This window comes from Erinaceus europaeus, chromosome X, assembly GCF_950295315.1.
Source record: "Erinaceus europaeus chromosome X, mEriEur2.1, whole genome shotgun sequence".
In the NCBI taxonomy this organism is placed as follows: domain Eukaryota; kingdom Metazoa; phylum Chordata; class Mammalia; order Eulipotyphla; family Erinaceidae; genus Erinaceus; species Erinaceus europaeus.
Window position 1 is genome coordinate 99,321,469 of NC_080185.1, and position 11,625 is coordinate 99,333,093.

The following is an 11,625-nucleotide window of genomic DNA, read 5'->3' on the forward strand; positions in this document are numbered from 1 at the left end:
ACCACAAACTTGGGTGCTTAAAACAATGCACATTGTCTTATAGGTCATAAATTGAAATAAGTTTCTTTGAGCTAATAGTCAAAGGGACAGCAGGAATACAGGAATCCACTGCTTTGGGAAGCTCTTGGGTAAAATCCTTTCTGCTTTTTCCTGCTTCTAGAGCTGAATTCGTTGCATGGCTTGAATTCTTTGCATGGCTGGACTCACAGCTTCTTCCTCAATCTTCAAAGCCAGCAGTGAAACATGTTGCTCCAGTTGCCACACTGCCTTGTGCTTTCAGACTTGAAGTTAATTTCCCTCCATCTCCTTATCAGGACACTGGTTAATATGGCCAGTCATGATTATTCATGATAATCTGCCCATCCTCACATCTCTAATTTAATCCCTCTTGCTAAATCCCATCTGCTCAATATAGAAACTAGGACCTGCACACATGACTCTACACATCATCCATCCATGTAGCAGAGACCTACTTACTGTGATGTTATTTATTATGTGTCAACTTAGGTTGTTGGGCCATGGAGCTCACTTCTCTGGTCAAACATGATGTTACTGTTAAGATATTTTATTTCCTGTAATTAGCATCTACCTTCAGTTGACTATAAGTAAATGGGATTACTCTTGTTCATTAAACTGAAGGTGGTAAGAACAAAATCTAAGGTTTCTTGAAGAAATCTGGCCACGTAGTAACATAGAAATCTGACAGGTGTTCGGCCCATTGCCTACAGAATATTAGGTTAAGTGTGTAGATGCACATCCTACTGGTTCAGTTTTTATTGAAGATTTTAATAGGATGGGACTTTGTTGTAATCCATTATGTTTAGGAGGGGATTCTGATATAATCCATTATGTATAGGATCTACTTTAATTTTTTTTTTTTTTTGTGAAAGAGCTAAATTACTGTGTCCAGAGACAGTAGGTATTACTATTTTCTTTCTCTTTTGAAAATGACAGGATAAAATTACTTCACCTTTGGCAGCACAGTTGTTATGACCTCTCCTGGGAGTTTCACTTGTGAAAATAATCAGTAATAAGTTGAACAGAGTCCTAAGTGCCCATATCTTCATGTTTTACACTGATGGTTTTCTGGAGGCCAGAGTTGCAGGAACCCAAGAAAATAGAGTGTGACGACCTGCCCATGTCTAGCAGAGAAACAATTACAGAAGCCAGACCTTCCACCTCCTGTACCCAATAAAGAATTTTTTTTTCCTCCAGGGTTATTGCTGGGCTCGGTGCCTGCACCATGAATCCACCGCTCCTGGAGGCCATTTTTCCCCCTTTTTGTTGCCCTAGTTGTTGCAGCCTCGTTGCGGTTATTATTGCCATTGCTGACGTTGCTTTGTTGTTGTATAGGACAGAGAGAAATGGAGAGAGGAGGGGAAGACAGAGAGAGAGGGGAGAGAAAGATAGACACCTGCAGACCTGCTTCACCGCCCGTGAAGCGACTCCCCTGCAGGTGGGGAGCCGGGGGCTCAAACCGGGATCCTTACGCCGGTCCCTGCACTTTGCGCCACATGCGCTTAACCACTGCACCACCGCCCAACTCCCCCAATAAAGAATTTTTATCCACATTCCCAGAGGGATAAAGAATAGGGAACCTTCCAATGGAAGGGATACAGAACTCTGGTGGGAATTATATGGAATTGTACCCCTCTTATTCTACAATCTTGTCAACCATTATTAAATAACTAATAATAAAAAAAGAGTGTGACACAGGTGTTTCAAAGAATAGATTTTTTGGACACAGACTTCAAATGTCACTACATATATCACTTCTGGGGCTATGTCAGTGGGCAGAGTTAGAATCGCAAGAACATCTTTCTTGGAAAGACATAGGTACATGGTGGCTAACATAATATCCTGTGGAACATTACCTACACTTGTGAAACCCAAAGCCCCAAGCCACAGTGGCCTCAGTTATAAGATAGAGACCCAGCCCAAACCCATTTCAGAAAGACACTTCCACAGCTGAACCTCTTTTCATCCTATGCTTCACAAACCAAATACTGGGGCTGGGTGGTGGTGCACTTGGTTGAGTGTACACGTTGCAATGCACAAGGACCCGCCCGGGTTGACGTCCCCGCTCCCCACATGCATGAGGAAAGCTTCACGAGTGGTGAACCAGGGCTGCAGGTGTCTCTGTTTCTCCCTCTCTATCTCCCCCACTTTGGTTTCCAGCTATCTCTATCAATAAAGATAACATAAAATTAACAATAATAGCTTTTTCCAAAACAGAGACTCTAAATCTTCATCTGCAATATTCTTGCCTTTAGGTTCATGATTAGTCAACAATTTGTTCTGCTTTATATCTTAACTCTTTTTCAGCCACTAGGCTCCAAATGCTACCATGATGCCAACCAGACTTCCCTGGACAGACAACCCCATCAATGTGTCCTGGAGCCCCACTTCCCCAGAGCCCCACCCCACTAGGGAAAGAGAGAGGCAGGCTGGGAGTATGGATCAACCAGTCAACACCCGCCCATATTCAGCGGAGAAGCAATTACAGAAGCCAGACCTTCCACCTTCTGCATCCCACAATGACCTTGGGTCCATACTGCCAGATGGTTAAAGATTAGGAAAGCTATCAGGGGAGGGGATGGGATAGGGAGTTCTGGTGGTGGGAATTGTGTGGAGTTGTACCGCTCTTATCCTATGGTTTTTGTCAGTGTTTTCTTTTTATAAGTAAAAATTAAAAAAAGAAAAAAGATATAGAAACCACAACAGTTACTGATATCAATGGGAATTTGGCTTTGCCACATTTAACTGACTCAAGTCATCTTTATCAACAGGGTGTATGGTCCAGGTGATGTAGAGCTGAAGCAAAGTCAAATACGCATTCCATGCTCATTATGTAACATAGAACCATATAACAGCTCAAAATAAATTTGCATAATGATGGAAATATTGACCCCACACTAAAGGCATTTTAAGAGTATTATGGGGTACTAATACATTAATCAGGGTACTAATACATTAATCTCATCCTTCAGAAAACTTGAGTTTAGAATGAAATTACAGTCAAGTTATGAGATATCCACAACAAAATACCACTCTGCAATCAAAAAGGACTTAGCCTATCATTTGGGACAAAATGGATGTATCTAGAGGCCATCATGTTAAGTAAAACATGAATTAATGGACAACTAACAGGTGCTTTTTACTTATATGTGGAATGAATAGATTAATGAAACTTGCAAAGAAGAAAAATGGTAACCAAATTCTTTTGGACTCTAAAAACTATGGTAGTTACAGGGAAGAAGGTGTGTATAGGTCCTTGGTAGAGGGGATGGTGACTTATACCAAGTGTGAATACGAAACTATTCCCCCATAATCTCAAAATACTGTTAAGACTGTGTCAAAACACTAATGGGGGGGGGAAGAAATCTGTTACAAGGACAACAATAAACTCCAATATTTTTAGGAGTCAGGTAGGGACAGTAAAGCAGCGAAGAAGTCATATAGGAGACAAAACTGGGAAACGAGAGGAGCTGGGTAAAACAGAGGCTGAGTACTGATGGGGAAACCCAGGCACCATCACCTGACTTGACCCTGGCATGTCTGGGCATTGTGATCTCACAAGGGCAGCATGTAACACAGGGTGGCAAGTAAAAAGTCTTGATTTTAAATGTTGGCAAGTAATATAAAGTGATCAAAGACATCATTGTAAGGGCTCACTTGGGATAACAAGCTGCTTTGTCATGTGTAAGACCCAGTTCGAGCCTGACCCTCACTGCACTGAAGGAAGTTTCTGTGCTGTGGAGTGTTTCTCTTCTTCTCTCCCTTCATCCACCCACCCCTCTCCTCCTTCCTCCCCTCTCCCTGCCTGCCTTCTCTATCTTAACAAAACAAACAAACAAAAGCACTACTGTAGTGGCCAGGGTGGGGGCTTAGCAATAAAGGCCAAGGCATGTAGTTGTGATGTCCTAGGTTCAAACGTAGGTGGCCACATAAAATGGAGCAGTCTTCTGCTCCCTCATAAAAGTAAAAAAAAAAAAAAAATACAGAATTTTAGAAACTAGTGAGAAAATAAGGATGAAAACATCACTGTTAGCCTAGTCTTCCCAGATGCTGCCTATATTAAGATTCTGGAGGGAGTTGGGCAGTAGTGCAGCGGGTTAAGCACACATGGTGCAAAGCGCAAGGGCTGGCGTAAGGATCCCAGTTCAAACCCCTGGCTCCCCACCTGCGGGGGGCGTCACTTCACAGGCAGTTAAGCAAGTCTGCAGGTATGTATTTTTCTCTCCCCCTCTCTGTCCTAACAATGATGACATCAATAACAATAATAACTACAGCAACAATAAAAAACAAGGGCAACAAAAGGGAAAATAAATATTTTTTAAAATCAGAAAAAAGTCATAAAAAAAAAGATTCTGAGGACCAGCAAGATACTGCACTTGTTTTGTTATGGACATAAACCAGGTTTCAACACAGCCCCCAGGGCATTAAAAGAAGTTTCAATGCTATGGTGTCTTTGTCTCTCTATTTTAAGAAGTCAGCCTGCAGTGTTGAGGTCTCAGTGAAAATCAAAAATCAAAATAAATGATACTCTGAAAGGCCACTTCACAATTTGTGCTCTAGGGGATAGTGGGGCAGAAGTTAATTGAAAGTCCCTGATTTTTAAGGGGATCCATGAGGAAACTACCTCTACGTCCTCCCTCTTGCCTCTCACAACTCAGCAGGGTGTGCTTTTCACAGCCAGGGTCCCCAGCATTTAGTAATGGGAGCTTGGCCTAGGGAGATAGATGGAGGAGGGTGGTAGGGGCCAGCACACCTAGGCTTCTAACCTAAGAGGAGAGTGATTTATGTAGCTATTTATTAAGAACACTCTGAACTGCCTGTTAGGCCAGAGAGGAGCTTTTATGTAATACTATTTAATTTGCCAGTGTCCACAAAAGACAACGGGGTCTATCTGTTATACAGAAAGTACCACAGCATTGTCACTGTCACGACCTGTTTCAATTCCTTTTATGGAGTGAAATCACAATAGACAATGAAACCCACATGGTTCTAATTCCCTCATGGTGATCCTGAAGTTCTTGGTGATCATGGTGATCTTGAGTTCTTGATCTTTACGTAAAGCCGCTGCCCCATCAGGTCCATGAAGCCCATCATACCACTCTCTCCACCCACCTCCACTGTCATTAGTTCCTGACTTTTAGATGTCCTCTGCAATGAATAAAGTCTTCAGCACCTGTCATCTTCTTCAGCTCTACCCAGTCCCTGCCATCATGCCTGGATTTCAATAAGTTTCAGGTGTCCCCCATCAACCCACCACCACCACCACCACCACCTCTTGTCCCCAGAACCATCGAGGAAGTCTTCTCTCCCCAACAACCCAGCCAGCTACTCCTCACCAGGGTCACTCCCACACCATCCCCATTAGATACGGGTTGCTGGATCATTGATTCAATCACCCTACACTGACCACAGCCCCCCCTCCCCCGCCTCCCTCCACCAATTAACATCTCACCCCATACGTCTCAGATACTTCCAGCTACAAATGACAGCCATAAAGAGAAACAAACACAGAAAAGGGCTTCAATTTTGTAATAGCATGCATTAACAATAGGAGCCAGACTGCCTCAGCTCTAAGGGTTTTCAGTTGGTGCTTGAGGCCATTGAGGCGCTAGTCAGGCTCAGAACTGCAGCATTAGCCATTCTTCCTGGATCCTGGCATTTCATCAAACAGGGAGAAAGTTACATCTTTGGCGAGGCGGTTGTCTGCTGGTGTCTCGTTTACTGGGGCAAGCTGTCCATTGCTGCTGCTGGCTTCAGTTCCTACCAGCTCCAGGATATAGTCAGTAAGGTAGTCAAGCATAATTAGGAGGAACTCAGGTGAGGAAGAGTTCAAGCATCCAGAACGTTGATCCTCCTGTAGAAGGCGATCCACGAAGGTCACAGGGCACTGTAGCTGCGCTGTTATAAAGGAGGGCGGGATCTGATGGTTCTCTTGATTACCGTTGCCTTGTTCTGACATGGTGTTCGCTGTGTTTGGCTCTGGTCAGGCCTACTTGCTCCCTCAACAGAGTCTGGGCGTCGCAATACAGGAGCATTCAGTCTGGCTCATTTTATCCCCCTGTCTGGCCCCTCATTGGTCAGAAGGCTGCCTTTGTGACAATGGAGACAGAGGTGTCATCGGTTGCCATTATGCCCTCATCACCTCTCAGCCTGGCAATGTCCATGACAGGAAGTTAATCACCGTAACAACTAGCCTTTGATTTCTAGGTAGCTATAATCTTCTGCTTGACTTTACCACTGTATAAAATAATTATTTTTCAAGATTATCGTTGCCTTATCCAAGTAGGTCCAGTCTATGTCACTGTTTTAGATGTAGCTATACTATAGGATGATGCTCCCATGGCACTCCCTGGAGCTTGAACCAGGGTCCTTGTACATGGTAACATGCGCTTTACTGGGTGAGTTACCTCCCACCCCACTATACTACAGTATTTTTAACTAGTAACACCTTGTTGCATGTTAAGGTTGAGTCCACTTTTTAACTCTGATATTTGAATGAAAACCTGACACAGCAAAATGCAAGTCAATGCGACAACCAAAGTCAATTTCTGAGAAGGCTTCACACAATGTAAAGGCCATACTGAGCAAAGAAATTCCACTTCTTCATAAAATACCTTAATACTAAGAAATTGAATCTCTACAACAAAGTAGTAAACCACTAACTTAAAGGTTGGGGCTACACACAGTAAAAACAAAATGGGAGGGGGGAGAAATATCTGTGAACATTGACAAAAGGTATGTTTCTTGTGGGGGGTAATGCAGCAGGTAGAGGACTAGATTTGTGGAGGGGGGTTCAAGTTTGATCTCTGGTGTCACATATGCCATGATGCCTGAGTAATGCTCTAGGTTTCTTGCCCCACCTCTTACCAATTAAAAAATAAAGTTTTTTTAAAAAGTGTTCCAGGGGCTGGGTGGTGGCGCACACTTATTACTGTGGGTAAGGATCCAGGTTCAAACCCCTGAACCCCCATCTTCAGTGGGGAAGCCTCATAAACAGGGAAGAGAGAGACCCTTTTTATCTCCCTCTCCCCATCTCCTCTCAAATTCTGCCCTATCAAGTAAAAGAAAAAGGGAAAGGGGGTGGATAAATGGCCATGACAGGGGTAGATAGCATAATGGTTATGCAAACAGACTCACATGCCTGAGGCTCCAAAGTCCCAGGTTCAATCCCCAGCTGCACCACCATAAGCCAGAGCTGAGCAGTGCTCTAGTCTCACTGTCTGTCTCTGTCTCTATCTCTCTTTAATATAAATATATTAATAAGTATTTAGGGGGAAAAGGTTAAACAAAACAACAAAGTTCTTAGATTTGTTGAATTCTGAGTACTGGCCTTGGCAGGCCCAGCCAAACCAAATGATTTCTCTGGTCAGATATCCCCCACCCCTGATCTAAAGGAATCCATTGGACTAGAAGCTGGAGGGAGAAGGAACCCTGCACTTTTGCTGCACTGGTTCTGAATACAATTTCCCTTTCACTGAGCCGGAGGAGGAGAGGAGGATAGGGATTGAGTAGCAGTTCAGATAGATTTTCTTCAGTGTATCTTCATTTGCTGCCTTAACTTTAACACCATTTCCCAAGGCTTTGCATGGCGTTTAATGAGTCATACTAAAAGAATCTAACTTTTAGAGAAGCTTAAATGAAGTTTACTCTCCTGGCAGGAAAAACCTGCCAATCGTTTACTGCACTGCATGAAGAGAGGTACTCTCACATAGTAGCAAGCAAAACAATAAGGCTTTTGATCCGCTTTTAACTAACAGGAGTCACGACTGATCTTGACAACAGCACTTTGTGAAAACTGAACTTTCAGAGACAGAGAGAGAGAGAGATCTTTCTCCAGATGTTTAGTCAGATCTGGCACAGAAAATGAGTGGATTGTGTCCCTGTTCCAATTCAGAAATATACACTCTGGTATACTTCACCCATAATACAAACAAAATGACAAAGTCACTGAATAGGAAGTTAACCACATTGAACCATCAACAGAATTTTCCAACAAGATAGTCAACAAATTCAGGATCATTATTGATTTTTTTTGTTTCTGTTTAAATCAAATCATCACAAGATCCCTTTTCTTGACTTATATCTACTGCAGTCTGGAGGCTGACTTCTCTACCATATCATCTCTAATAAGCATACATGGCACAAAGCACAAGGACTGGCTTAAGGATCCTGGTTCGAGCCCCCGGCTCCCCACCTGCTGGGGAGTCGCTTCACAAGCGGTGAAGCAGGTCTGCAGGTGTCTGTCTTTCTTTCCCCTCTGTCTTCCCCTCCTCTCTCAATCTCTCTCTGTCCTATTCAACAACAACGACATCAATAACAACAATAACCACAACAATGATAAAAATAAAAAAAGGTCTTGATTTACAACTAAAAAAAAACTGGTGTACAACTAAGTGCCAGAGTTTTCAAATATGGGGGGAAGTTACTAGTCAGGCTTTTCTCATATTTGGACCCCAAAGGCACATCCGAGAAGACAGCAGGAAAAACAAGGGGGCTCCATCCTCGGAAACTGACATTGACTTGACTGTTATGGTTGACTGGTTTTCATGTCCAAAACAATTATTTCAGAAAGCAGCTTCAAAGATCTATCTGATTTGAGGGAGGCAGAGCCAAGAGAGCAGAGTAGGAAGATCTATTTCCCTCTGCCATCTCAACAGCAAGCCACAGCACAGAAGACAGTACACCCATATAACATTAGTTATTATTTTATACATGAAACTATGCATTATTTATATTTTCCTGATGACACCTGTCAGTATTTTATAACTGAAAGATATGTTACTTTCAACCGTAAGGAAAGAAGGAGTAAAAGTACCATAGAAAATGAAAAGATCAACTAGGCTTCAGAGAGGAATTCTTCTCTTTAACATTATATGCTTCTTAAGCACCTTCACTCAAACTGACATTAAAAAGATACTGTTGGGAATAGCTCAGCTGGAAGACTGTAGGATTTACATGCCCTGAGCCTCCCAGTTCAGGACCCAGAGCCACATGTACTGGAGTAGTGCTCTCTGGCTGTTTGCTCTTTCCCCGCTCTTGTGAAACTTTATCTGAATTCTTGTGTTGTGTTTCTCAAAGGCTGAGACAGCTCTAGGCCTGCATATGTCAAACACATGAAACTGAAATAACTCTCACCCTTCTTCTCTTCACCACTGAGCTCTCCCCTTCCTTAAATCCTGCCTTAGCTTTTACTGATTTAACACTAGACTGTTGGAAAAGTCATGACATATTTATTTTTAATTTTTTTTAAATATTTATTCCCTTTTGTTGCCCTTGTTGTCGTCATTATTGTTACTGATGTCATCGTTGCTAGATAGCACAGAGAGAAATGGAGAGAGGAGGGGAAGACAGACGGGGAGAGAGAGAGAGAGAGAGAGAGAGAGAGAGAGAGAGAGAGAGAGAGAGAGACACCTGCAGCCCTGCTTCATCGCCTGTGAAGCGACTCCCCTGCAGGTGGGGAGCCTTATGCCGGTCCTTACGCTTTGCGCCATGTGCGCTTAACCTGTTGCGCTACTGCCCACCTCCCATGACATATTTTTTTTTTAATATTTATTTATTCCCTTTTGTTGTCCTTGTTGTTTCATTGTTGTAGTTCATGACATATTTTCTATGTAAAAAATGCTCCATGACTTTCCCAACAACCCAATAGATGCACTAGTTCTCAAATTCACCCTTGACTGATGCGCCTCTCACTCAAGACAATGTCTACTGGGCACCAAAAATCTCAGTCCTTTCTCAGCAATCCACAAATACTGTAATTTTTACTGCAAAACTCAGGTCTCTCTTTTTGCCTGGGCCAGGCTTGACCAGGGCTACGCCCACTGGCAAAGCAGCACACTAACCAAGTAGGCTATTTTGCCTGCCACGAGTGTCATTTATTAACTTCCGTCACTCTTTTAGAACTATGTACTCCCTCACTTCCTAAGGTCATCAGAGCAAATACTGTCCATGGCTGCAAATAACATGGCCTTCCCCATTATTGTAGCATGTGCCAGCTTCGCCCTGCAGCACATACCCGGCCTGGCCTCTCACAGCTGAGACCACCCCCACTGGTCTGGGCACAGCCGGAAGTCCAAAAAAGTTAATACCCTGGGAGTATCTCTCAACCTATCACACTCGGGAATTGGGGAATAAATAACTCAAAGTTCTCTTGCCTCACAGAAGGGCTAATTCAGATCTATGTGCTGCAGTGCTTCCTGGCATCTCCCAGCAGGCCTGAGTCTCGGCTGACCTAGGCAGAACCCGTACTGTTTTCACTGACAGGCTTAGTCAGCTTACTTCTCTGCCCTGATGCAATTAACTGCCGTCATGATTACTGAAATTAACTTCCTAAAAAATTACCTGCATGCAAGCACTGTCTAAAGTTTTCCTCCTGGGGAGACTAAGCTGAGATATTCAGTCCAATTCACCTACTTTCTCTTGTTGCTTGTTTTTGGTCTCTGATTTCAGAAACTGTGGCCTAAGTGAAGGTCATGAAAATTTGCCTTCACGCTGTCTTCTAAGGATTCCATACACTCAGCTCTTACACTTAGCTCTTTGATTCCTTTGGTTCTAATTAACCACATTTTGGTAACAGGGTGCCAGCAAGAAAGCTTACCTGGATAGCTAGCATCTTCTTTGTCGTGCACATGACCCAAGTTTGAGTCCAGCCTCCACTGCAATGAAAGAAGCATCCAGTGTTGTGGTGTCTTTCCTTCAGTCTATCTGGGGGAAGAAAAAAAAAAGTGGAGGTGTTAGGCCCCAGATAACAGGAAAACAAAAATTAGAGTAGTAGAGGACCAGTTTTGCCTCTGTGGTACCAACAAACTGCACTGGGTATGCCAGTTGCCATCTTTGTGACCAACACTAAGTTGGCAGCAGAGGGGCACTGTAAGTGGGTAAGTTCAAACACCTCAGAGTCTTTGCAAAACCTCCACTGTTTCCTTCATTAAACATTTCCCTGCCCACTCTGCTTTTAAGTGCACTCTAGAGTTCCAAGAGCTGATTCTGACAGCTTTCTCCTTAAATAGACAGAAATGGTTTTGGAGTCCCCCTCCTCCAAAACTTTTGATTATGTTATCTCATATGGAGAAACAGACATGGACTACAAGGAGCCCCAGGAAGCTGGGGGAATATTCTGTAAGTCATTGTGCTGTTGGATTCCTGAGTGTGCAGTGGGTCAGATCTTATCAAAGTGTCCTGTCTGGTGAAGCCCTGGTTTCTAGTATGATGACAGAAGAGGAGATGAGGTCACAAGGGGGAAGCCATAGAGAAGGATATGCCAGAGAACTTGCTCGGTTTCTTGCTCTTTGCCAGATGAGGACACAGTGTGAAGGTGGCTATCTGCAAGCTCACACCAGAACTGATGAGTCTGGTAATCTGATTTCAGACTTCCTGGCTGCTAGGCCTGTGAGAACCAAATGTCTGTATTGTGAGAGCCTGAGCTGAATAGTACATCATTCATAATCTGTCAAAAGCAATTTAAAATAGCAAGGCTTAATTTCATACCCATCAGAGTAGAATCTACTGAAAGGCTTTTGTGAAGGCACTAAGTAACAAGCCCAAGATAAAGGCCTAATGAAAGTCCCACCCGCTATGGCTCAAGAGTACTTACTGTGACAAACTACC

The 11,625-nt window shown here is 43.3% G+C and overlaps 1 protein-coding gene across 3 annotated transcripts in view; it reads right to left on the bottom strand.

Moving 5' to 3' along the window:
- The window catches only part of LOC103113665 (huntingtin-interacting protein M), a 45,605-nt gene extending 34,549 nt beyond the window's left edge, over window positions 1–11,056 (bottom strand). Inside the window, exons 1-2 of one of the 3 annotated variants that reach the window (XM_007523226.2) lie at window positions 10,616–11,037; window positions 5,533–5,872 (exon numbers count right to left, since the gene is read on the bottom strand). In XM_007523226.2, coding sequence (XP_007523288.2) covers window positions 5,651–5,872; window positions 10,616–10,648 — 255 coding nt within the window. In that variant the 5' untranslated portion in view covers window positions 10,649–11,037 and the 3' untranslated portion in view covers window positions 5,533–5,650. Of the gene's footprint in view, window positions 1–5,532; window positions 5,873–10,615 lie in introns of those variants that run through there. The other 2 variants (XR_009547453.1, XM_060182632.1) reach the window with 2 other exon arrangements.
- Window positions 11,057–11,625: the final 569 nt, after the last annotated feature.